The sequence below is a fragment of the Phalaenopsis equestris genome, unplaced genomic scaffold, assembly GCF_001263595.1.
Source record: "Phalaenopsis equestris unplaced genomic scaffold, ASM126359v1 Scaffold236011, whole genome shotgun sequence".
In the NCBI taxonomy this organism is placed as follows: Eukaryota; Viridiplantae; Streptophyta; class Magnoliopsida; order Asparagales; family Orchidaceae; genus Phalaenopsis; species Phalaenopsis equestris.
Window position 1 is genome coordinate 95,416 of NW_018253858.1, and position 27,983 is coordinate 123,398.

Here is a 27,983-nt window from a genome sequence, read left to right on the forward strand (position 1 = left end):
TAATCTAGTATAAAAATCATTAAAAGCAGAATTTTTAGCGTCGCAGATTGTTCTTTTAGACTCTCTGCGGGCCGTTTGATATTTTTTCCAGTTCTCTAAGCTTTTACATGTAAACCAAATTTTATAACATAACTTCTTATATTTTATCTTTTCATGCACATTATTATTCTACCACAAACTATTTTTATTTATAAAAACTTTATTTTGATTCTCCAAGCATATCTTTTGCTACTTGTTTAATGGTGTTTGTTACTTTATCCCACAAAATTTACTTAGTCATGAACATCTCAAATTTTGAAATCTTGAATTTTACTCATAAAAATAAATTTTATTTGTCTTTTAAGTTCCCCATCTAATTCTACGATGATGAGTTTTAGTATTCTTCGTTTTACAACTCTTCATCTTAAAATCTAGAACTAATAAATAATGTTAGGTACTTAAATTCTCACTTGGAATGACCTTACAATCTTTACAATCTCGACGATCTCTTCTTCTCATAAGAAAATAATCAATTTGTGTTTTATTAGATCCACTCTTGAATTAAGTATTAGTAATAACAAAATTATAAGCTAAATTAAAATCTAAAATAGTTCTACCTTCTTCATTAGTTACTCAAAAACCGTAGCCACCATGAGTATTTCTGAAGTCTTTTACCACTCTACCGACTTGTGCATTTAAATCTCCTCCAATAAAAATACTTTCTTCAAGAGGTATCATTTATTTTAAGTTTTCTAAGTCATTCCAAAATTTATCTTTAGACCCTGTATCTAAACCTACTTGAGGAACATAAACACTCTGTGCGATCCAACTGAAGCCGACACCTAGGGGTGTAAACGAACCGAACACGAACGAACAAAGCTTGTGTTCGTGTTTGGTTCGTTTAAAATTTAGTTTGTTTGAAATAAGCTCGTGTTCGTTTCTTAACGAACGAGCCGAACACGAACCGAACACGAGCCTCCTTAGCCTTCTCTCCAACCCATTTAGTTTCTTGAATACATAAGATATTAATTTTCCTGTGAATCATAATATTAACTAATTCCATTAATTTAACATTAAGAATACCTATATTCCAAGATCTTATCATAATATTAGTTTCATTAATTTCATGGACTAACTTCTTTACCCACATTCGTCCGTAATCTGGGAACCCTTGCTTATTTGACATTACAACCGGACGCCGGTGCAGCGGCCCTTGCACATTTTTCACTGTATTCAGGCTATATAGCGCGTCGCTTCCAGGGGATGCCCTAGCACTTACACAATAATCAAAAGGATTCATGTCATGATTTTTTTGATAAGTTTTACGCTGGCTGTCGACTACCCACGCAACCCTCCACTAAAACTAAGAATAAAGAACTTTATTCAGACAGGAGGGAGCATTCAACACATAGTACCACAAGTACATTCTATAGTAATGGTACCCACTCCAATTTAGCACTTAAAAAAATAGAAAATAAAAAGAAAACGGCAGTCACAAAAGTAGGAGATTAAGAAACATTAAAACTGACTCCTAAATTAAATTAGAAATTGGCTAAATAAGGGTAGTTCATTTTCCTAAATGTCATCCAAATGGTGGAAACTGCTTCATGATAAAATGCGAAGCAAGTAAAAGGAACAAGATAATTACCTTTGGGCAATTTGATTCCTCAAGAAAAGCCATTGGAAGATTAGATGCACGTACAAGTTTTTCAAACTTGTTTACTGCATCAGTTAGGCTTTTGGAATCCTTTATAAGGTACCTTTGGAAACCCCACCTCACTGCTATATATGCAAAAAAATTATTGTTAACAGCGATGGATCTCAAATCAGTTATCTGACCTGGTTTCATGTCCGGATAAACAGAATAAAGATATGAAGTCATCAGGTATTCCAAGACAGCATCTCCAAGAAATTCCAACTTCTGTACAAAAAACTTGTGTAAACTGATGTGTTCATGAAAGCTATAACAGCATTCCATTCTACAAAACATGTCAAAAAAATCCTCATTTGATGAAAGACAAAAATTAACATATCAAAGAAACTGACCTGGTAGCACCCACCAGAGTGTTTACCATAGGAAGGGTGAATAAAGGCTTGAAGAAGAAGGCCTCTGTGCTTAAATGTGTAATCTAATGATTCCTCCAGTTCTCTGATATTTACAATTTCAACAAGCGACAAGTTGATATTGCTCCCTTCCAGAACTCTGTAAACATCTGAAGCCTTCAAATCACCTTGAATACCAATCAATTTAAGAAATGCAATTGCAGCTCTGAATCCACTTTCAACAAGAAATGCTCCAACAAGGGCTTCAACAGCATCTGCAATAGTTTTCATGTGCAGCCAATGATGCGATTTAGTACACTTCACATCCACAAAATCTGTTCCATCTTCCACGTTACAAGAATGCACTGTTGATTGTGTATCCAAATTGCATATGTTAGTACATGAACGTCCAATTGGGAAGTATTGAGATGGCTCAAATAATTCATCACGTATATACACCTGAGACAGATAAACAAGCTATTAATGGCTATTTAATGCCACAGAGCACAGCAGCATAAGTTACAAAAACTTCGAAGGTCAAAGAAAAATTAGAATACTATTTGCAAAAATAATAGGTGAAACATAATTGTAAGGGTAAGAAGTGTTTTGGTAGTTAAAAAAAGGAAGCAAATAAGGAGATTTAGACCAGTATAGTTCATCCAAGGAAAACTCATTTCGCTTTGGATTTCCAAGTCCACACGCCTCCAGCAAGCTCTAATATCTTCTCACTAGCTAGATCTCTTCCATTTCACAGCTACAACCAAAATTCTTATTTAGTAAATAACCATAAATATCACTAGACATTTTAAGAGTGTCTATTTTAGTCCGAATTTTTTCAGCTCTTCAACTTAGTACCCAATGCAGTGTTGAGGGTAGAACCAAATTAAGTTCAAATTCGACAAGTTGATAGATAAAATTAATAACCAAAAAAACATTTGGACAAACCAAGAAATTTAAGCCTAATAACTGCCAGGAAATACATAAAATAAAAATTACATAAAGTAGGAAATAGCAGAAAAGGAAATAAATCAAAACTAATAACTTCTATCACTCCCCCTCGAGTTGAAACATAAATGTCAATCATGATCAACTTGGATTTTAAATCATCAAACAATGAGCGAGGAAGATATTTTGTGAGATATAACTTTAAGTCTTCATCCTCAAGAGCATTTAAGGATACTTCAAGTTGATTGTGGTTGACTTTGACAATAGTATCTGCAATTCTTGTAGGTAGGTGGAAGACTGCTACAGGTAATATTGCAGGAAAGATTGCATGAAAGTAGTCGACCTAAAGAGAAAGCTGCAGGTTATGGCCTGTAAAGAAAAAACACTGGATGGCCTGCTGCAGGAAAGGGCTTCGAAGAGGGTTGGCTGTAAGAAAAAACTTCGGAGGAAGGCAAGTTGCAAGAAAAAGCTCTGGAAGAGGGTCTGCTGCAGGAAAAAGCTCCGGAGGAGAGCCTTTTGCAAAGAAAAAAAACACTACGATGGCAAAAAAAAATAAAGGAAGGCGTTATCAATGCCATTTCCGTGAAAAAAAAAGAGAAAAATAAATAAATAAATAAATCATCATACATGAATAACGATCATTGACGGACATGAGAGGTCGACAAGTCGGAGGAGAACTGAATAGAACCAAGCAACTTAATCCACCTGACTCTCAATAGTGTCCGACAAGCTAGGAAAGGTTCGAGCAGGGACCAGCTAAATTGTTCTGGATTATGAGGTCGTTCCGAGACCTTTAGTAGTGGAAGATTTGATCGAGACTTGCTTTCGGTTTCACGTGGAGTTTGTGGTGTTCAGATCCTCCGATATATGGATGGATTGAGGTAGATGTCGAATCTCCGATGAAATCAAAAACAGTGTCGGATGGATGCTCAGAGGTGGAGGAATCAACCGTGGCTCTAACAAAGTCAAAGGAGAAGATCGAACGCAGAGGCATGGAAGGAGTCAATTCTTGTGTCTGGCAAGAAGGGACACAAATCTGGTGAGCAAGTTGAGTATCCTTCGACATAATAATAACCCTCTTCGTATGGAAGGCACAAAGTTTTGTGTCTTCAAATGAGATCGACAAGGTAAGTCTCCGCAGCCTCTTGAAGCATAGCAATGACAAAACTTTGGAATTGGAGATTGGTCTTGAAACTATGTGCAATTTCACGAACTAGATGCTAGAAGGGAAGCTTGAGAATGAGGAGCTTTGTGCTCTTCTGGGATGTCCTGATCTCCCTCAGCGTAATTGTTCTGGGAAGAAAATGTTCTTCATGCCATTGGTCGCAAGCTTCCTCACTGCCCTAGCGGCCAGTTGCTTGCTTGGGGCTTTGTCGTTGATGGACTTGCAAGTGATTTGATCTGCCCTATCCATCTAGGTGGTCTGGGCTTAGGCTCGAAAGGCCATGGGGATGCGATTCTCATGGGAGACCAAAAATTGCTTTTTGCTTGTGAAGCGAGAGTAAGCTAGCAGAAAGAAGTTCTACCATGAGACGGGACCTGCAAGAGGAAGGTCTCCTGCAAAGAAATTCTCACAGGAGTAAGCTAGCAGAAAGAAGTTCTAACATGAGACGGGACCTGCAAGAGGAAGGTCTCCTGCAGAAGGAAGAAATCCTGACTGTAAAGAAAGACCGCATTGCAGAAACATTGCATAGAGAACTTCGACTGGAGGAGGTCTTAAATTAGGAAATTTCGGCCGTATAAATGAGTTCCAGTGGCTAGAGGATTGCAGGGAAAGGAGTTGCGGTGGCTAATTCTTGCATGAAAGAGTTCCTGTGGCTAGGGCCTGTAGAAAAAGGAGTTCCAATGGCTAGGGCCTGAATGAAGAGAATTCCGGCGGCCAGTGAACCGCAAAGAAAGGAGTTCTGGCAGCTAGAACCTGCAGAGAGAGAAGTTCCGGCGGCTAGAACCTGCAGGGAGGAGTTCCGGCGGCTAGAACCTGCAGAAAGAGAAGTTTCGTCGGCTAGGGCCTATAACAGAGGAAACATTGCTAGCTGCAGGAAATAGAAAGTTTTCGGTGGCAGAAGATCTCCTTCGATGGAGACTTTAGGTTTTGTTTCAAGTCTTTGCTACCATGTAGATTTTGAGGATATAATGGAATACATAAATGGGTTATAAATATGGCTTACATGAATCCTAAAAAAAGAAATACATAACACCTATATCTCCAAGAATACAATTAATCAATTTCTAATAACTATCAAGAGATAAAAGAAAATACAAAATAAGAAATTACAGGAAAATAAATAAATCAATACTAATAACTTCTAACATTCAAGTATCAACAATTTTAATAACATAAGTAGAAGTTAAACTACTTGACACGGGTGAAACACGCTGGGACATAACTCGGCGAACTGTCACAAAGAGGGAAGAAGCGGGAGGCGAGATCGTGCAGCACTAAATGCACGCAAGCGAACTCTAGCGAAAAGGAAGAGGCTTTGCGAGCTGGCGCGCCTGTGTAGTATTTTCTGGATTCTTCTTACCTTCTCACCCCTTCGTGCAACACTAAATGCACGCAAGCGAACTCTAGCGAATAGGAAGAGGCTTTGCGAGCTGGCGCACCTGTGTAGTATTTTCTGGATTCTTCTTACCTTCTCACCCCTTCCTTTTGTGGCGAAGTTTTCTTTGTCCAGTGTGAGTCTACAAATTGTTGACCCCTATAGGGTTTTGTTGTCTTCAATTTTTCTGTGTAGAGTCATTTTCCCTCTTATTAGAGCTGCATGCAACAGCATGTGGTGCTCCGATTATATCCTGCTCCGAGGTGGTGTTGTATCCTCCCTATATCTTCCTCTTCTTCTCCCCAACCCTCCTCCTTCCTCTTCCCGAACCACCTACCACCCCTATCTTCCTCTCTACCGCCACCTCTACTGCCACCATAACCTTGTTGTCAAGCTCACCTACAACCTACCAAACACCATCCCAACATACTCAAATAGCAACTCGGTCTTCCCCTCCTTTATCTAGCACTCCGCCAACGCAACCACAACCTTCTAATCTCTTCCTACAGCCCTAACTGAAGTATAGTCTGCTGTCGAGCTCTCTCTTTTCCGTTTGAGCCCTGTTGTAACCCTATTTATATGTTAATAAAAGTTTATTTATTTGTTCACTGCTAAATTCTAACTGGTTCCGGTATCATTTGATATCAGAGTTAGTCCAACTCTAGTCCCATCTTAAGGTCTCAAAGCATACACCCTATCCAAGCCACCTCCGCCAAACTTTTTTTTCTGATTCACAATCCTAGCAATGCTGCCGCGAGAATACACCAGACTCTACCCTAAATGAGATTCAACTAGAAATCTGTCACAGGAAGACGTTCCCTTCGACCGTGGTTGAGAGAGTCAAAGAGAAAACAAAGACGAGGAGATGAATCCCTTTAAGAAGAAAGATCACAGTGTCGAGGAATATCGAGCTCATCATTTTTGTATCTAATACCAAAGGAGGCTGAGAGAAGAAGCTCTTATGGAACTTAGAAGGACTTTGGCATTGAGATGGACCTCCCATAATTTGAGAGAGGTATGGAACCCAATGAGTTTATCGACTAGCTGCAATCAGTCATACAAATTTTTGAGTATAAAGATGTACCAGAGGACAAATGAGTCAAGCTAGTTGCCATTAAACTAAAAAAGAATGCTTCCTTATAGTGGGAAAATCTACAAAGGCAAAGGAGAAGATGAGGAAGTTAGAAGGTCACAAGGGTTCTACAAGAAACAGATGAAGATTACAAAGACGCACAAGAGCAATGTCAGGAGAATCCATAAAAGCAATATTACCATATAGATAGATACTTATTCCACCAGAGTCAGTTATGCATTCCCCAATGTTCGTTAAGGGAGGCCATTGTTCAAGAAGGCGACAACGGAGGATTAGCAAGTCACTTCGGCAGGGACAAGACCCTTGCCCTTGTAAGGGAGCACTTTTTTGGCCCAAATTGATAAGATATGTAGAGCACCATATCAGACAATGTAGTATTTGTCATCTTGCAAAAACAATGGCTCAGAACGTAGGATTGTACACACCACTTCCATTATCATAGGCACCGTAGGTGGACGTCGGCATGTATTTCGTGATAAGACTTTAAAGAATCCAAAAAAATAATGACTTCGTAAGGGTTGTAGTAAAGAGATTCTCCAAGATGACCCACTTCATACCATGTCACTGAACACTAGATGCCTCTCATATTGTCGATTTATACTTAAAAAAGATTGTAAGGTTGCACAAAATTCCCAAAACCATCACCTCCGACAGAGACATCAAATTCCTAAGCCACCTGTTGAAGACTGTGGGGAAAGCTTGATACCAAACTCCAATTCAGCTCAACAGCTTATCCATAGATAGTCGGTCAACAAGAGCAAGCAAACCAGAACCTCGGTAATCTCTTGAGATGTTTTGTGGGAAAAAAAACATAAGACTGTGGAGTCTTACTCTAGCCTAATCTGACTTCTCATATAACCAATCCATCAGGCAAACTATTGGACAAACTTCCTTCAAGATTGTGTACGGACGCAATCCGCTCAAACCACTTGAATTAGTGCCCCTCCTGCCATCTTCAGAAATCAGCGAAGTTGCCACAGAACGAGTTCATGAAATTCAAAAACTCCATAAAGAAGTTGGTATGCAAATTGCTAAACAAAACAACAAATACCGGGCACAAGCAAATAAATCCATGAAGAAAGTAACGTTTCATAAAGGCGATCTCATATGGATTCGATTGAAAAAGGAAAGATTTCCCATAGGATCATTACGAAAGCTTAAGCTGAGAGTATATGGGCCCTTTAGAGTACTTCAGAAGCTGAATGACAATGCTTATAAAAACAACTTACCAAGGGACTACAATGTTTTCAGCCTCGTTCAACATCGCCGATTTAACATTGTACTTTGAAGAGCCTGAAGCTTTGACAAACGAGGACAAAGCTTCCCCAATCCCGAGAGACTGACGAATGTGCTAAAACAAGGCCCAGGTGGGGGCGCTAAAGCACACGGAGATGAAATCCTACAAACTGTCGGCGAGAAGCGAGAGGCTGGATCGCGAAGCGGTGAAGGCACGCGGGAGAACTCTCATGAAGGGGGAGGAGGCTTCAAGAGATGACACCCATGTAGTATTTTCTGGATTCTTCTTGCCTTCCCACCAGGTCCTTCTGTGTAGAAATTCTTTATCCAGTGGAATTCTAAAAATTGATGTCCTTCGTGTGTGGGGGTCAGTTCTATCTATGTCGTCTTTAGATTTCCTGTGTGGAGTCCTCTCCCCTTTGCTAGGTTTGTATCTGATGACAGATGATGCTCCGGTTGTAACCTGCTCCGAGGTGATGTATTCTCCATATATCCTCCTTCTCTCCAATCCTCCTACCTCTTCCCTAACCGCCGGCCACCCCCATCTCCCTCCACTCTACCACCACCTATACTCCAACCACAAACCTGCTGTCCAGCTCACCTACAGCCCACCAAACACCATCCCAACCTATCCAAACAGCCACCCGGCCTTCTCCACCTTTCCCTCCCACTCTGCCAACCACCACCGCCTTTGGATCTCTTCCTATAGCCCTAACCGGAGATTAGTCTGTTGTCATTCTCTCTCTTTACCGTTTGAGTCTTGTTGTAACCCTATCTTTAAAAGAATAAAAATTTGCATTTTTGTGCACCGTTTAATTTTAACTAGTTCTGGTATCACTACTACTCATATTGTTAGACATATAGATATAGATTGCATTTTCTTTGTTTGTATCATAGAGATTTTTTTTATTATTATTCACAAATTTCTTTGTCATCTCAAATAAAAGATAAAAAAGTTGGTAGAATTATCCATATCAAACATCTAAAATAGGACAACAATAACATAGCAACTAGAATTATGTTATGATAGCAGGCATGTCATCACCTGTAAGTTGCTTTTAATTGCCAAATCACAAAGATGTGAATTATTCACAATGCTGGAACGCTTTTTTGTTAGTTGTCCTTCATCCAGTCCATCAAAGGAAAGAAAACTATGCCGGCCAACAACATATTTTAAGAATGCATCCCCAAGCACCTCAAACCTTTCTAGAGAAAAGCGTTCCATGCATCTCTCTGTGGTGAGTGCTTCTAAGACCTGAAGTATAGGTCATCAGCAAAGAATGGAAGAAAAATATCAGCTAACGGTTAGGAAAACCATTAAGTGCTGCATTAATCAATAAAAAAATTGATAAGGTTCTCACAATGTCAGCTCTAATTCCAGAAGCCTCCGAGAAAGATGCAGATAAGACTTCCTTCAGTTCAATAGCCACTAGTAAATTCTCTAAACGATGCATTAAAGAGGGCAACAATGACAAGGAACTTCCTATGTCCTTAGAAAACCCAACTATCTTCAACCAACACAACTCAGGAGGCAGCTCCACAAAATATTCCTCCAATTCACGTGCTTCTGCTTTAAAACAAATTCAAAAAGGTACAACATAAAATAAAAAATAAAACCATGTAAAGGATAAGCAGATGTTCTATGACTTCAATTATAAATGCTGCATGGATGAACTCATGGAATACTGTAACTTTTAAACTGTCACGTCTGATGAGATAAAATTCACTATTGTTGGCTTAATGCCGATTGCATTTGACTTTCAAGAAGATCTTCTCTGTGGTTCTTAATTTGCAAAAACAATATCAATTTGTAAGCCTTCTCATTGGCCAATTATTGACAGCCTCAACAATATAAATAAAGCTTACAATATGACATCTAATAGAGAAGGCCAATGGTTTATTGCTTGACTATTAAAACTATCAAGCAACCTTTAACATGTACGGTTAGCGAATCAAATGGTAGCTTTCATGAAACAATGCGTGATTAAGAAATAAAATTAAAATTTATTTAAGAAGATACAGAATAGTCAAGCAGTCTAGAAGAGTTAAAATTTATAATTAAATCCTAAATGATCAACCCTAAATTCAAATCCATGGAGCTTTAATTAACTTAACCTAAGTGATCATATCTAACCAATTTACCCAAAAGATTGGTAACATGGGCTTATCCGACCAAATTGAACGTTCATATTGGGTTAACCATGGATCAGTCACGAGCCTTTTACATACTGCCATGGATTAAAGAGGAATAACAATGAGTAAACTCTATATTTTTCATATTCTGTGTAAGAGGTCCTTTGAAAGTATTTAAGTTGCGATCCAAATTGATTTAATTGTCTTAAAAAGCATAGGTGGTGACAATTATTTGCTTTCCAAGCTCTCCAATGAAAAGAAACAAAGTCATTCCATGGGTAGCTACTGAGAGTCTTGTAAATATTTTCCATTTTGAAAAAAATAGACAATATTCTTAGAGAAATCATACTTCAGCAAATCTCTTTATCAAAAGCGATTCCCACCACAAAAAAATTTAAGGCAGCCAAAAAAATAGTAATCAAAGGATCCGATAACAAGAACTGAAAAGAAACACTATTAAAAAACTGCCCCAAATTGAACCTTAATTTTTCTTTCATTGATAAGAAGAAAGCCAAAATGTATGCACCAAATGCACCAGCTTCCCACCACTCAAAAAAGTAGGATGGTACCACACACGTCATTCCTGCCATGATAAAATTTCAGGAACTTCAAGACAGAAGATGTATATAGCCTTGGAAATATTAACCTTATTCCAACACTTCCAATTAAAATGCTCCGTTGGTTAGAACTTAACATTTCTAAGCATTTCTTAAAAATTTCCAACTTTGGATTGATTTGAAGTTATTAACCAGCTAAAAATTGGACAGCCGAAGGTTAAATGTAAAATCAAAATTTAGCTATCACCACAAGCAACCTGCCAACAAGTACTTGAAGAGAGCTTTCGCATGCTATGTTAGATTTACGATAATAAAAACATGATTAGGTTACAATTTCCTTGCTATGGGAGAATACTTTGTCAGCGTGTGCAAATAAACCAAAAATAATAACTGGTCTTAGTACAACACATTTTGGTATGTACTAGAAAACACCAGCTGTCTACTCAAAAAGTTAGTAGACAAGCAAAGAAGTTCACAAATATAAAAATGCATAGTTGCTTAAGTGTTCATTTAACTCAACAAAAGCAATGGAAACTTAAGGCAGCATTTCAACATATAGGAATTCAGTCTTTTAGTGCCTACTGGCTACTGGATATAATTCGCAAAACAAAAGTGTTGAGATTCGCATAAGACTAAAAAGTATCCCCGCACTGGAAGTGAAATAAAAGTTGAATTATTAATATACTAGAATATACAATTACTCAGCTTAAATTTTTGAGAAGATAATTGTCCATCAATTAGTATATTAAACTTAACTTAAAGACCAGATATTCTAACCTCCTATCATGTGATATTATAAGTAATAGTTTCGGTAGTAGGGGTGTGCAGCGGATTAATTTAGATGAATCAAGTGAAACTGAAATCTAAAATCCAGAAAATTGAGCCAACCAATCTTTTGCTAAAATCGATCAAATCCAAACAAAAATATAATTAAATTTAATTGATTCTGTTTTGAGAAAATTAACTATTAGGCTTAAAAACATTAGAAATCAAAGTGCTGCTTTAGAATTAAAAAATTTAGATCTCTTTCAAATCTCCGCACCATCAATATCTCAATCAATTAGACCACAAGATTAATAAATTGGTGAATGCATACTAGACAAAGTTAGTATTTGACCGGTTAGTCCAAATGAATTTAATTTCTGAATCCTAACATTATCAAATTTTTTTATTTATGTTTTAATAAAAGATGAAAATCCAATTGAAAATCGAAAAAACTGAATTTTAAAATTTTTAAAACTAAAAATAGAATCATTATTTCAAAATTGCACTTTTTTATAATTTGACAAAATAATACATATCTATTGGCTAGGATTAAGTGGTTCATATAATTTATTGCCCTCATGCGCCTTGGCTACTTATACCCTGTTTGAGAAAACTTTAAAGAGCAAATAAGCCATCCGTTGAATCTAAGAGGGACATTGGGTCCATGGTGAATAACGGTTGATGATGTTGAAAATCTTCCGGTTGAGAATTAGTGATGCTTAATCTAGAGGACCAATGTAATGGGAAGATTGTCGAGATCTATATAAGATTTTAAAATAATCCAATGTCAATAGAATTTGATATTTTAGTACTGGCCATCACTAAGTAGCTATAATATTTGGCTTTACAGATGTCCGTCCATTAACGTATTGGGCTTTAGATTAGGACTCAATATTCCAACCTCTTAAAATAGTTAGAAGAAAAAAATAAAAAAAGAAATAATGAGTTTAAATAGATACAATTTGTGGTCCAACGAAAAAGATAGAGGTTTGATTAATTCTAATGAAGTGTACTCTCAAATTGGTCAACTTTAAAGTAAACACCAAGTCATTAATAATTGGAGATTTTCAGGGTGCAATTAGTAAAGGAAAGAAATCAATTGGAGAAAAAATAAAAATTTGCTTTTGACTTTCTTACCAGTAATTTCTTGAATTCGATTGTGTAATAAATTGCGTACATAAAATAATGGTTTGGCCTTCAAAAGTGGTTGCTCTGGGTATAAAAGTTGAACTCCAAACCTGATCCAAACATGCAAGATAAACTTTGAAAAGAAATCTAGCATCAAACTACACTATAAGGGTGTAAACAGGCTAAAGAAAAGATTTAAAGTAGATATAAGAAAACATTTGATTACATTTTATAATTCCTACTATAAACGTCAAACATTCAAATACTTATATAGATATAAGGATAATAGTCTTTGAATGTGTGTGTGCCGCGTGTGTAACTATAGAGAGAGAGAGAGGGAGGGAGGCATGAAGCCATAAAAAATGTAAGTTCATGGACACTTATCCTGATATAATAAATAAAGCATTTAAAAGATCCTATGGAATGTTATTAAATTTGCTTGCTAATATCAGGAAGCCCAAGGATGTATTGTTTCATCTGTGTGCATAAATTCTGAGTTACATTTAGAAGCTCTAACTGAATAGTATCAAAAGACTTACATGTAGAAAATTTGCAAATCATAAGCATAAAGTGGAATTATTTCCTGGAAAATGAATTTATTTAAAAGGGCAACATTTTAATAAAAATAAAAATAAACTTCCTGTGAAGACTGCAGTGAACCGACAGAAATAACTTACTTGAACTTATAGTGTTCTGCATAGCTTGTATCCCTATTAGCCATTCGGCTGTTAGAATTGATTTCTGGAAGAAGGCCATCAACAAAATAGAAGAGTTTATTGTGGGGAACAAAAACTAAACTGTCTAAAATGTGAGAAACATTTTCTTGACCGTTGAAAAGTTCCAAAGTGTTTCTTTCCGTGAGGCCTTTTTCATATAAAACATGCTCAAAGGCTGGTGATGATAGACAACGCTTAACAGTTGACCAGTCTATAGCTTTATTTTCTCCATTATTTTGCTCAATCACAGGTAGTAATAGGTAAAAAGTCGATGAAAGATATGCATTGCTTTTACCCAGAGCAACTATCTCATTAAAATATTCAGATCGATCAAGAAGTATTTTAAGAAACATTTCCTGGAATTTTTCTGCTTGAGAAATCTGAAAGAAAAATAATGAAGCATTAATTATGTAACTTGGCCAGATAAAGTACTAATTAAATCATCTGCATGACCAAAATGAAGAAGCCCACCTCCTCCCTACCAAAAGTAACCATTCCACAATTCACAAAGCCTGATTTAACAATTCTTCCTCGAGCAAGATGTAAATCGACTTCCATTGCTTCGGCTTCTTCTGGAAGAGGAGCTTTGAGAATAAGTCCGAAAGCACGATACTTCCTATCATCCGGCATAGGGATAAATCTTATATGATAAAAGTATAGCTTTATCTTCTCCTCAAAATCTGGTAAGGGACCTTTAAGAACAGTAGGAACTAGCATTTCATAAAGTTCTTCTTTTAGGTTTTCATCTGAAATACACCAAAGAAAGAAAAAAGGAGAAAAAAAAAACCCAGACATGAAGTGGTGGGATTATGAAATGATTTGACCCAAAAAATCAATACATGATAAGCAAAAACTTCTTTATTAAAAACTTTAACCTTCGCTGCATACGCTCTCAGAAGAATGTGTTGGAGATTCAATGCCTTTTGTATTACTGAAACCAGGCAACAGAAAGTCTGATAAGGCACCCCTTCGATGCAGTTCAATGCAAGCATTCAGGCATGCAGCTCTCTTGGCTTCATCTTTTGAAGCGCATGGTAAACTGTCAGCCTGACGAAGAGGAGCATTGGGAGGAAGTATTAATCTGCAGATCGTCCCATCTCTGTCATCCATGTAATAGAACTTTAGGTTAGGAGTAAAGAACCTGCAGCAAAACAAAAACTTTATTATGTAATTTCAGAAATTACAAATATCATCAACAACGAAACAAGGGAAAACAAAGTTCAGTACTTGTCTCGAGGAAGTTTTGCACAGTAGTGATGAAGAAGTGAAACGCTACATGCTGTACTTATAGACGCTCCAGTAAGATCAACTTTATAAATTGCCTCATCTAAATTATCAAAGACGGCATCAGATGACCTACAAACAATTTCTTTGTTCATAGCATGTTCTCCAGACATGAATTCACCAAGTAAATTCTCATCTTGCAAGTTTTCCCTGTGATTGTTTATGGAAGCAGACACTCCATTAACTAATCGAAGTGGAAAAAACAAATGGACGTCAGGAAATGTTAAAGAGAACCTTTCCAACAGAAATATGAATTCAGATTTTAGCATGCGTGCGCGTCCTCGAGATTGTATAAAACTAGCAACAGTTTGTGGTAGATCAAATCTAACTACCAGGCAGCAGGTCTGAATATCGAGACCTTCCTCAGCAACGTTAGTAGCAACCAAAAGATTAACCTAAAAAAAAAAAAATAAGCAAATTCCCTCAAGGAAGGGTTATTAGAGTATATGCATTTAAAGTATGTACAGCATGCATATAACAAAGTAGAGCGAACTTGCATGCTTATCAGGACTACTTTCCACCGGACCAAAAATGTTTCCAGTATAATTTCATCGGAAATGAAACGTTCAACATCCAAGTAAGCAATTATAATCGGAATGATGAGATGTCAAAAAAATTAACTGCACTAGAAATCCCTCCCACAAAGAATCACTAGACAATTTCCAATATTTGAAAAATTTCCCAAGAAGGTAATATAATGCCTCAGAATTTTGGAACCGTCTATTGCATGTTTGTGTTGCTAGGAAGACAGCTAACAGGGAAACGACGTGGAAGAGTCAGATAGAAAGGCCAAGTGAATGGGGAGGTTGGATCAATATTTACAAGATGGAGTTGGAGGGATGGAATTGAACAAGTGAAACTGAAAGGAGAACATAGAATTATTGGGAGAGCTGACAGAGAAATACCAGGAACATATAACATCGATCACGCGAGCTGAGAAGAAACTTGTGTCAATCAGAAGCAGGAGTGAGCGACAAGCAAGCAACGGAATTGAATTGTGGTGTGCTTGTGTAAGATCCATCAATTTGGAGTGGAGAGTTTATTGCACATTCTAACAGTTAATGCCGTGCAACGTCATGAAGAAGTGATCGGAACCACGAATGATGACATAGGAGTGACAAGCAAGCAAGCGCAACGAGCGAGGATCATGCAGGAATCAGGGTGGAGAACAAGATAGCAAATGATGAGCGGTGTAGGGGAAACACATTTGCTAGCGCTTGAAACCAGGAGAGAGGCAATAAATTCTCGCAAACAAGAGGAGCCAATAATTTCTTTATTTTAATTTATACCTATGATGCATTAGATTCGAAATCCAACTTTAATAATAAAAAATAAATCTTTGAAACAGAATGAAGTAGTTAACTGTAGTTAATTGTATTCAATAAAACAAAATAGTTAATAAAAAAATTGTAATATAAATGTATATATAGGATGGCGTCGTCTTCTTCGATATTGCTCTGCTAGGGTTTCGCCATCATGGCGAACCCTGGTTTTTGCTATACTGCTTGTGCTCGATCTTTCGTTGTTTTCGTCTGTTTCATGCGCCATCCTCGTGATTCTTCTTCTGCGGCGTCAAGCGCGTTTTTGCGGGAGTGCGTCCGTGCGGCATGCTGAAGGGCTCGCAATCAAGGCTCGTCTTCTGTAGCGTCGTACGCGTCTCTACGAGATCATCTGCAGGCTGAAGGGTCCGCGAGTCTTCTGCGGCGTCCTTAGACTGTTTCGATGCTGAGATTTTTGCGTCTCGCCTACTGCGATATCAGAGCGTAGTTCTCCTTGATGACGCTTCCTCCTTCGGTTGAACCTGACAAAGCCTCCTTCACCCAAGTGGTGGGTAATCATTTAGTGGAGTCTAATGTGGTCTTCCCCTCAAGCTATAAGTAATATCGTGATGATACAGATGAATGTCTTTTTCTTAAGAAGACAAATAGAAAATGTCACTCTTTTTTTCTAATTTAGAAATTTCAACTCTGACTTAGAAATGCAAGTTCGCTCTTATTAGAAAATTTCAGTGGGGACACCCATCTATGGAAGTTATCAGAAAGAGTTTTGACGATCTCAAACTTGTGGACAAGTGGAAAGTGAGACTCTTGATGAGAGAAGTGTTGATTCAGTTAACCGTGGCTGAAGACTACGCTCGGATTTTCTTTAAAAAATATCTTAGTATTGTAAGTCAATGAAGTTACTCAAGTGGTCTCCTTATTTTGACCTAAATCATGAGTCTCCTATTGTACCAGTATGGTTTAGTTTACCTGGTCTCAAGCTACATTTTTTTAATCATCAGGTTTTCTACTATATTGGGGTCATACTTGGAGTTCCTATAAACTTGATCCACTCACCTTCAATCTAATTAGACCTTCTGTGTCTAGAATACTTATGGAAATGAATATTGCTTTACCTGATATTATTGAAGTCTTGTTGGACACAACTTATAATAGATATTGGCAGCAAATTATCATGAAACATGGACTTTTTCATTGTACTCACTGTAAGATGTTTGGGCATACCATTGATAAATGTCAGAGGGTTCATTCTAATTTGAAATTTAAAGCTCAAGTAAATAAGAATGGGTTTAACCCCACTGTTCTGAACACATCTGCTTAACCTGTGGAGAAAATTACCACAAGATAAGATTTAGTGTATGATTTAATTGCCTCTGTGAATCCCCCCTGTCAATATTGTTTATGTTTCTGTGATTGATGTTATGTCGAATGACTCTGTTGGGCAACCTACACCTTCATACCTTATTGATAACATTACTGAAGGATCCTTACCTACAAAGGATAGTGTTCAGACTGATAATCGGGAGAGCCTTGTAGCTCCTCATCTTCCAAAAGTATCTGGTGCAGAGGCGACAACTTATACTTCATATACACTACAATTGACAATCTTTCTACTATGGATCTATCAGCTCATTCAAATGAGCAAGAGAATCAATCTTTGGATGAGAAATGACAGGTTTACACATCTATGAGGAAAAAGAAGAATGAAGACATACTTGAGCTCAGGAATCAAATGGATGATACTTTGGTTACTTCGGGAAATTGTACACACCTCACCAACTTGTTAGCTGACTCCTTTCGAGAACAAGAGAAAGAGAAAAAACTAAATTGGGTCGTCCCTAATTATATGTAATTCCTTGTTTTTAGGATTTTTGTGTGTGTTGTACCGTGTGGGTTGGGTGTCTTCTTTTGGGCCTACTCACACAACATATCTGTATCTTTTCCTTTTTAATATATTAGCCCTTGGGCTTTATATATATATATATATATTATGGAAGCCCTAGGGCTGATTATATTGGAATAAAAAATGATACAAAAAAGTTGTATGAGAGGGCCCAATAGATGATGCCCCACTCATACGATACATGATACAAAGATATATAAAAAAAGAGATACAAAAGACTCAAAAAAAGAAAACATGCAAAAACAAGTGTATATGGACGAGGTAATTCAAGTGTATATGGACAACAAGTGTATATGGACGAGACAGTTTAGACCTGCCTCTTCCTCCGGTTCTTGGAGCAGATCTAGATAGCAAACTCTGAAGTGTTGTTCCATTGTCATCATTACAAAGAGTGATCAAGGTATCATCCATTAAGTTTCCAAGCTGAACAGTGTCCCCAACCTTTTTCCTCCGCCAATAAGTGAAAACTTGTCATTCTTCTTCTGAAAACTTTTCAGTCTGATCCGTAGAAGGAAAGACAGTTGCAGTGATGAGTTCCTGAGTTTGTGTAGGACAGTCTTCCAAAACTTGGGAAACACCTGCCCTCTCAACAGGTACTTCTACTAACTAATTAATAGCAGTAAGATGGTTTGTGTTTGACTCTAAATCTTCCTCATTACTATTAGGAGACACATTTTCCATCATCTGAATGTGAATGTTTGATTCATCCCTATGTTCAATCACCTCATAGAGGGGAGCTTGAGCACCCTCCACGATAGGTAGAACCTGAGAGGGTAGTATGTCCACTCCAGTAGAAGAAGAGGCAGTGATCGTGTCCTGCCTTCCAGCGGCAACCACCCGACTCTCCTCCAACGAACGACCATTATCAATATTTTCCGAAACAATATCACCGAAACAATATCAGTAGACAAACCATTTTGCACCATAACCTACATGGGCATAGCAGTAGGTATCATAGACAGTGAGGAAGAGGGTATAACCTCCGCAGAAATGTGCTGAGAAACAGGATGTGGGGCTACAGCCGACCGAAGATGGGGATGCAACCGATAACATGATGAAGAGCTAAGACAAAACATTCCACAATGAGAGCAGTATTGGGGATGAGGTCCCATCACAATCTTCTGCAAATAACCCTGATGAGGGGAGGCAATCCAAATCTCCCCTGGAAAGGGTTGAGTGATGTCGTTGCTCTACAATAACACAAGCTTCAGATGGCCTGGTTGTATCAAGTGTGGGAGTATCAACCTTCAGCAGTTTCCCAAAAGCAGTTGTCAATGTATCAAGGGTTTCATAATTGAAGAGATGCACCTTGAGCCCTGGAAAATTACCCTAAACCAGGATAATAGGAGATTCCAATTTAGGATCAAAATCCACTATCCATTACAGAATTTTCATAAAGCGATTATCAATTTTGAGAGCTTCTTGAGCAAAAAGTTGAGTATAATCTGCGTTATATGGAGTTAAATGAGAACGTGACGGCCATCTAGCGAACCAACTTTCCAACTCCCTGTGAGCTTAAGAGAATCGAAATGCTTTCTAATAATCTCAAGCTTTGGATTTCCATATGGAAATTTCCCAACAAGAGTATATCTACATGTTGAAGCCAATATACTTGTTTCCTCATCAGTGAGAAAAAAAGCAGGTTTGCCATTCTTTCTTCCTGGTAGTTTAATAAAGGTATAACCACCTCCAAATTCATGTGCATCATGAAATTCTTGAGAGAAGAAACAGGAATGGCCGCCTGCTTCGGGAGTAGAACCCTTGGAGACAGCCGCCGCATAACTCAGGGTCATTCCACCAAACCGGAACAAAAGTAAACCTAAATGCAAAAGCCCCACGCGCCAACTCTAGAGCTGAAGCAACGAAGAACATAAACAAGGAACGCAAATCTCGAAAGCAGACGAAAAAGGCCACAGACTACGACCGGAGAAGAAGGCTGCGATCGGAATATCGTAGCATAGGTAGCTGACCAGAACGCAGTTTGCGGCTGGGGACGAAGGCTCGGCTGGCGCACGAACGCAGACGACGACGAAGAACAACGTAATCTACGACGCGATCAAGGACGAAAGCACTGCCAACAACGTGCGAGTCTGCGTCCGATGCCTATGAAACAGTAGCACGACGAGGAAGATGGAGTGAAAGCCGGAGGTTAACGCTGGGTTTCTCCATCGAGCGAAACCCTAACAGAGGAACTCATACTAGTTTATATATATATATTATATCATGCGAGTCTGCATACCTCGTCTCTGTCGTACACTCTCCGCTTCCGCTCGTCACTCTCTGCTTCGTCGGCTCGAGTCCTTCGACGTCGACGGTTTCGTCTGCGTCTCTTCGATTTCGACGACGACGTCCACAGTTTCCGTTCGCAACTGCGTCATCCTTCCTTTGTTTCGACGCCGACTTTCGCCTTTCCCTGCCCGATAGCTTCGGTTTGCGTCTGCGTCTTTCTGTTCGACACCGACGTTCGCCTTCCGAGTTTCTCGGGACTACGCAAACAATAATTTTATTGTCATCTTCTAGCAGGAGGATTTCCCTGCTATGACGGTTGAACCTGATAAAGCCTCATTTGCCCACGTGATGGGTAATCCTCAGGTAAAGTCGACGGTTGTCTTCTCCTCAAGATATAAGAATTATCGTGATGGAATAAGTGACTGTCCCTTTATTAAAAATGCAAGTAGGAAAATTGGAAAAACATCACTTTTTTTCTATGAATTAGAAATTTCAACCCTGATTGAGAAATTCAAGTTTTCTCTTATTAGAAAACTTCAGTGGGGGCACTCACCTATGGAAGTTATCAAAAAAATTTTGATGACCTCAAACTAGCAGGAAAGTGGAAAGTGGGGCTCATGGATGAGAGACATATTGATTCAATTAACCGTGGTTGAAGACTACACTTGGATTTTCTCTTATCTTAACATTGCAGACAAGAAAATGAAGTTACTCAAGTGGTCTCCTGAGTTTGGCTATAATCAGAATCTCTTACTGTATCGGTATGGTTTAGTCTACCTGGTCTCAAGCTGCACTTTTTTCATCATCAGGTTTTTTACTATAATGAGGTCATACTTGGAGATCTTATGAAGCTAGATCTACCCACTTTCAATCTAATCAGAACTTCTGTGGTAAGAATACTTGTGGAAAGAGAGTTTACTTTACCTGATATTACTGAAGTATGAATGGGCACAACTCATAATGAATATTGGTAACAAATCGTCATGGAACATAGACCTTCTTATTGTTCTCATTGTAAGATGTTTGGGCATATCCTTGATAAATGTCATAAGCTCCATCCTAATTTGAAATCTAAAGATCAAGTGAATAAGGATGGGTCTAACCCCACTGCTCTGGACATATATGTTCCACCTGGAGAGAAAACTACCACATGACAGGATTTGGTGTCTGATTTAATTGCCCCTACGGACCCCCCTGACATTATTGTTTCTGCGATTGAAGTGATGTTGGATGGCACTGCCAGGCAATCTAAGTTTTCAAACCCTATTGAAAACAGTACTAAAGGATTCTTACCTACAAAGGATAGTGTTCGGACTGATCATCAGGATAATCTTGCAGCTCCCCATCTTCAGGAAGTATCAGGTGTCAGGTGTAGAGGCGATAACTCATACTTCGCATGCACTAGAACCTATTGTGGGTACAACTGTTGGCAATCCTACTACGACTCTACACCTCATCCGAATGAGCAACATTCTTTGGATAAGGAATAGCAGGTTTAAACTTTCCGGAGGAAGAAGAAGAATTGAGATCTACTTGAGCAAAGGAATCTAATGGGATGATACATTGGTTACTTCGGGTAAAGGTACACACCTCATTAATTTGTTAGCAGGTTCCCTTACAAGAATAAAAAACAGAACTAAATTGGGTCGTCCCGATTGATCTTACATGTACCTCTTTTTTTGTTTTCTTTTTTTGTGTTGCACCGTGTAAGTTGGGTGACTATTTGGGCCCCGCTCATACAACCTATCTGTATCTTTTTCCTTTAATAGAATCGTCTGTCTGCTCCGCTAGGGATTCGCCCGATGGCGATTCCTTGGTATGATCTTTGGCTTTCCGACGCGTTCGTTTTCCGCGATCGTCGACAACGACGTAGGGATTTGTTGACCTCAATTTTCGTGAGGTCTAGTTTTCTGCGTCGACCTCATCGAGCTACAAGTTCCACGGCTCGTCTTTCTGCATCGGCGTCTAGTTTCGACACTGCACCTCTGCTTTCCGCGTTTGACGGTTCTTTCCTTCATATTTAACACTTCTTCTGTTCTTGTTCGTGCCCGTGCTTCTCTCCGACCCGACAACAATTCTTCTATTTTGCTTCTGCGCCCGTCTTCCTCTCCAGCCCGAAGTAAGCTTCTCGCTGCAGGTGACAGCTAGCACATCCCCTTGCCCTGATGACACTTCCTTCTTTTTTGGTTGAACCAACAAAGACCTTTGCCCACGTGATTGAAATCCCTCAGGTGGAGTCCGCGGTGATATTCCCCTCAAGCTATAAGGAATGTTGTGATGGTACAAATGATTGTCCTTTTGTTAAGAAGGAAGTAGGAAAGGTGAAAAAAAAAAAAAAAAATTCTCTTACTCAGAAATTTTTACCCTAACAGAAAAATTCAAGTTTACTCTTATTTGAAAATTTCAGTGAGGACACCCACCTATGGATGTTATCAGAAAGTGTAGATAATCTTAAGCCCGTAGGCAAGTAGAAAATGGGACTTATGAATGGGAGACATGTGTTAATCCAACTAACAATGACTGAAGACTACACGAGAATTTTCTCCAAGAAATATGTTAATATTGCAGAAAAATCTATTAAGTTACTCAAGTGGTCTCCTGATTTCGACCTAAATCATGAGACTCCAACTATACCGATATGGTTTAGTTTACCTGGTCTCAAGCTGCATATTTTTCACCATCAGATTTTCTACTCTATTGTGGTCATCTTAAGGGATCCTTTGAAGCTAGATCTGCCAACTTTCAACCTAACCAGACCCTCGGTGGCCAGAATACTTGTGGAAAGGATATTACTTTACCGAAGTCTGGCTGAGCACAATCCACAATGAATACTGGCAACAAATCGTCATGAAACACAGGCCTCCATATTGTACCCACTGTAAGATGTTTGGTCATATCCTTGATAAATGCCACAAGCTCCATCCTAATTTGAAAACTAAGGTTCACGTGAATAAGGATGGGTCTAACCTCACTGCTCTGGATATTTTAGTTTCACCTGGGGAGGATACTACCAGGCAGGAGTTGTCTGTTGCACCTTAGGACCCCCCATGACACTGTTGTTACTGTTACTGCGAGTGATGTGATGTTGGCACCTTCAAACCCCATAAAAAACAATACTGATTGACTATTACCTACAAATGATATTGTTCATTGTTCAGACTGATAACCAGGAGAATTTCGTAGCTCCACTTCTTCAAGAAGTATCTGGTTAGAGGAAACTCATACTTCACATATACTAAAACCTATTGTGGGTACTACGGTTGGTATTCCTTCTACTTCAGTTCTACCATCCCATCAGACTGATTCTTAGGAAGATGAATGACAGGTCTATTCCAGGAGGAATAAGAAGAATGGAGGTTGACTCCAGCTCGAGAACATATTGGATGATACATTGGTTACTTCTGGCAATGACAATCATCTTGCCAGCTTATTAGCTTGCTCCTTCCCTAGAACTAGAGGCAAGACCAAATTGGGTCGCTCTCTAGCACCTGATACTATGTATTTCGGCACCGTTATACTTTTTATTTAAGTATCTAATGTATTTTTCTACTTTTTCTAGTTTTGGAACCACTTGTGGTTTTTTAGTGGGCAGAGTGTCATGTTTAGGCTCTCCCACACATTGTATCGATATCTTTCATTCTACTTAACATATTAGCCTTTTTGGGCTTTCAAAAAAAAAATGCCCAAAGGCTAATGTATTAAAGCGGAAAAGAAACAGAAAAATTGTATGAAAAGACCTAAAAAAAACCCAACTCACACAAAACACACACAATCCCAAATAAAGCAAAGATACATAAAAGTAAAAAAACCAAAAAGTCACTAAAGGGCGCAAAAGTGATAGGGACATCCCACTTTAGTCCTCTCTATGCCTCTAGTTCTCAGAAGTGAGCCGACTAACAAATTAGTAAGATGAGTACCATTGCCCGAAGTAACCAAAGTATCATCCATCATTCTTGAGCTCAAGTAGGTCTCCATTCTTCTTCTTCCTCCTAAATGTGTAGACCTGTCAATCTTCATCTGATGATTGACTCATCTGATCAATAGATTATTCCAAAGTTGGTCGGACAGGTGTAGGTTGTTGCACATCATGATCTCCATGAGTAACATTAACAGCTTGCTCGACTTGATGAGGCAGTAGTGAAGGAGTAGAAGTATTGCCACATGTAATATCGGAGATAGGTTCTAGAGCAGGTGGGGTCTGAAGAATCTCTCCCGCCACGATAGCAGGTTCCAAAGGAGGGGGAGCTACAACAATGTTTGGGGATTGAATGATTGTCATATCACCTGCGAGAATAGTGACATATTGAGGGGTATCATTTTGATGATCAATAGTGTCAATAACTTTAAGCTGGTCAAGAAGAGATGAATTCACTGCCTCTGACAGAACACTGTTTTTTTAGTCTGTGAGGGTGTAGATGGTGACATTGAGAACTGGAGTGACTGAACATATAACAGTTTGAACAAATTAAGAAAAAGACTTAATCACTACCTTTTACCAATATTTATGGTATTGTGTGCATAACTAAATTTCTTCATAAGCAGATTAAGTGATGTCTTTTTTAACAAGTACTCTGACTTCAGATAAACAAGAAATATTAAAAATAGGAATATTCATTTTGAGTGACATAACATAAGTTGAGGCAATAAAGTACAACATTTTTGAGTAAAATAATAAAATTTCAGAACAGAGAGGCAAATCCAAACCGGAATGATTGGTGGTTCAGTCTGTGGGTCAAGATCCACAGAACATTTTAGAATCTTCATCGTTGTGTTATTTATCCAGATTATCCTTCTAACAAATAATCGTGTGTAATCTTCTTCATTATTTAGTTGTATAAGAATGCGTCTTCCATCTAACGGTCCAATTTTTCACTCCCCAACAAGGTGCATAGCTCAAATTCCTTACAAATCAGCTTCATTTTGGGATGACCATACAAAAATTTCCCGACCGAATTCAGTTGATAAAAGGAAGCAAGTTAAATACTTTCAGTTTATGTAAAAAAGATGACAGACTTCCTATTCTTCCTAACAGGTTTCTTGATGTCCTTTGCCCACTCAAACGAAGGAGGGAAAACACGATATAGGTGTAACTCAGGCGTGGACACCCGCAATGGTAGCAACATACGATCTGTCCGAAATCATCCCCAATAGATGAAGGTGCAGCGTTAAGAAGAGTGAAGAAAGAAAAGCAAAGAGCAAAATCCGAATCAGAACAGGGAGCAAGAGCGGAAACCCCTCTATGAAGCCCCTGCGTCAGCTCGAGCCAGAGGATTGCAAACAGGAAACAGTCCTTTTAAACGATGATGAAAGACCGCGACAAGGAAAAGCAGAAACAGGAAACGAGGGACAACGCCAACGTATCTCGACGAAATAGGAAACGACGAAGGACTAAGCACATATGTGCGGTTTTTATCTACTAGGAACGACGAAACACAGATCGCCAAGAACGGAGCAGCAGACGAAGACGAGGGCCCTTCTTATTCGACGAGAAGAGGCAAAATCGAAGAACAAATATTTACCATAGCAGGTGCCAGCTTCGCCGTGGTGCGAAACCTTAGCGGAGCGGAAATGACTTGTGCTCATATCACTCACTGTTATTGAAGAAGACTCACTTACATGCCAAGACACACGAGTGCTCCTTTGATCAAATAACAGAGCATCCGGTACAGCATGTAGTTGCTTCTAATGTTCAACAATCTGCACATCTCCAACACACATTAGACTAAGAAGAGGAATGACAGATTTATTCTAGGAGAAAGAAGAAGTATAGAGGCCGACTCCAGCTCAGAAACATATTGGATGATACATTGGTTACTACTGACAATGATAATCATCTTACCAATTTATTAGCTTGCTCCTCTCCTAGAACTAGAGACAGAGGCAAAACCAAATTGGGTTGCTCTGTAGCCACCTGATACTATGTATTTCAGCATTTTTAGTCTTTTTCTTTATGTTTCTAATGTACTTTTCAGTATTTTCTAGCTTTAGAACCCCTTCTAATTTTGGTGTGGGTAGGGTGTGGTGTTTGGGCCCTCCAACACATTGTATCTGTATTTTTCTTTCTAGTTAATATATTAGCCTTTTTGGTTTTTTTTTTCCTCTGTCGGTTTTCTTCTCTAAACGTCGCACCTATCCTTGAGGATGGCTTCGGACAATTCGTATGCAGCTGCCCTTACCGGTGCCCACACTTCAGGCACACCAAAATCATCTCTCTCTCCTTCGTTTGAGTGGACAGAGGACATCAATAAACCTGATAGAAAGAATAGAAAGTTTGCTATCTTTTTTACAGAAGCTGAAAGTATTCAACTTGTTTCTTCCTGTCGTCTGAATTTGGTTGGGAAATTTCGTTGGGAAATTTCTATATCTATATGGTCATCCCAAAATGGAGCTCATTCGCAAAGAATTTAAACTTATGCACCTTGTTGGAGAATGAAAAATTGGATTATTAGATGGGAGACACATTCCTATTCAAATTAGCAACGAAGAAGATTACATGCATTTATTTCATAGAAAGATAATATGGATTGATAACAGAGCAATAAAATTCTGAAATGGTCTATGGATTTTGACCCACAGACAAAAACACTAATCATTCCGGTTTGGATTCATCTCCCTGGTCTGAAATTTCATTATTTTTCTCAAAAAATATTGTACTTTATTGCCTCAGTTTATGGGAAACCACTCAAGACTGACATTCCTACTTTTAATCCGTCCCGTCCTTCTGAAACCAGAGTACTAGTTGAAAGAGACATTACTTCACCCGCTTCTGAAAAAATCTGGTTGGGCACACAACACCATAAATATTTTCAGAAGGTAGAGATTGAACTTTTTCCGTCGTATTGTTTGAACTGTCGTATGTTCGAACACTCTAGTTCTTAATGTCACCATCTACACCCCCAACTCAGACCAAAAAAGCAATCTGCTCCGCTAGAGGTTGTAATTTCATCTCCTCCTGATCAAGCGGGCAATATGACAATCATTAAATCCCCAGTTGTAGCTCCCTCTTCTTTGGAACCTCCTATCGTGGGGGAGGGAGTTTCTTTTGACCCCGTCTGCCCTAAAACATATCACTGATAATACAGGTGGAAATACTTCTACTGCCTCACAACCGCCTCATCAGGTCTAGAAAGCTGTTAATATTACTCAGGCTTATGCGGATCAAGATGTGCAACGACCTACACCTATCTGACCACCTTTGGAATCTACTGATCAGATGAGTCAATCATTGGATGAGGAATGACAGGTCTACACATCAAAAAGGAAGAAAAAGAATGAGGATCTACTTAAGCTCAGGAATCTGATGGATGATACTTTGATTACTACGGGCAATGGTACACGCCTTAATAATTTGTTAGCCGGCTCACTTCCGAGAACTAAAGGCAGGAGAATTAAAGTGGGACGTCTCTAGCACTTTTGTGTCATTTTGTGGCTTTTTGGTTTTCAACCTTTCTGTATCTTTGCTTTATCTGGATTTTGTGTGTTATATTGTATAGGTTGGACTTTCTTTTATGTTCTCTCATACAACATTTCTATATCTTTTTCGTATTAATAAATTTTCCCTCGAGCTTCTATATATATATATATATATATATATAATATTGAATAAAAAAAAGTTTAATAAAAATAAGTATTTTAAATAAATATAGTTATCGGGCATCTTGATTTTTTTCACGTACAGGGATTCATATTTTGAAGTGTCATTTACGACGTTACAAGCTAGAAATACTATTTTGCATAGTAAGTAGCAAGCTGAGAACTTCTACTTTTAAACTGTGGTGGTATTTCGATTCTTTCAAACCAATTGCATTTTCTCTCCAAAACTTCTCAAGATCGATAATCGTTTTATGAAAATTTTGAAGTGGACTGTCGGTTTTGATCCAAAAGCAGTCCCCTATCATTCCAGTTTGGATAAAATTTCTGGGGTTAAAATTACATCTGTTCAACATGGAAATCCTCTACTCTTTAACAACTGCTTACGGTAAGACTATCAAGGTGGATAGGCCTACGTTTGCTGTCACCAGACCCTCTGTGGCTTCTATTTTAGTTGAGAGATATATAACTCAACCAGCTCCGGTTGACTTTGAATTCCATGGCAAGCACATCTTTGATCTTGATATCTTTTTCATTATTGCCAGTAAGAATCATATCATCC

General features: G+C 38.5%; 1 protein-coding gene across 3 annotated transcripts in view; it reads right to left on the bottom strand.

The window, feature by feature from the left end:
* The window catches only part of LOC110039261 (endoribonuclease Dicer homolog 4), a 131,791-nt gene that overhangs the window by 12,085 nt on the left and 91,723 nt on the right, over positions 1-27,983 (bottom strand). For 2 of the 3 annotated variants that reach the window (XM_020744267.1, XM_020744269.1), the window contains 10 exons: positions 14,654-14,814; positions 14,363-14,569; positions 14,011-14,276; positions 13,607-13,881; positions 13,097-13,515; positions 12,429-12,529; positions 9,198-9,406; positions 8,882-9,091; positions 2,026-2,481; positions 1,628-1,900 (listed from right to left, as the gene is read on the bottom strand). In XM_020744267.1, coding sequence (XP_020599926.1) covers positions 1,628-1,900; positions 2,026-2,481; positions 8,882-9,091; positions 9,198-9,406; positions 12,429-12,529; positions 13,097-13,515; positions 13,607-13,881; positions 14,011-14,276; positions 14,363-14,569; positions 14,654-14,814 — 2,577 coding nt within the window. The remainder of the gene's footprint in view (positions 1-1,627; positions 1,901-2,025; positions 2,482-8,881; positions 9,092-9,197; positions 9,407-12,428; positions 12,530-13,096; positions 13,516-13,606; positions 13,882-14,010; positions 14,277-14,362; positions 14,570-14,653; positions 14,815-27,983) is intronic. The other variant, XM_020744268.1, reaches the window with a different exon arrangement.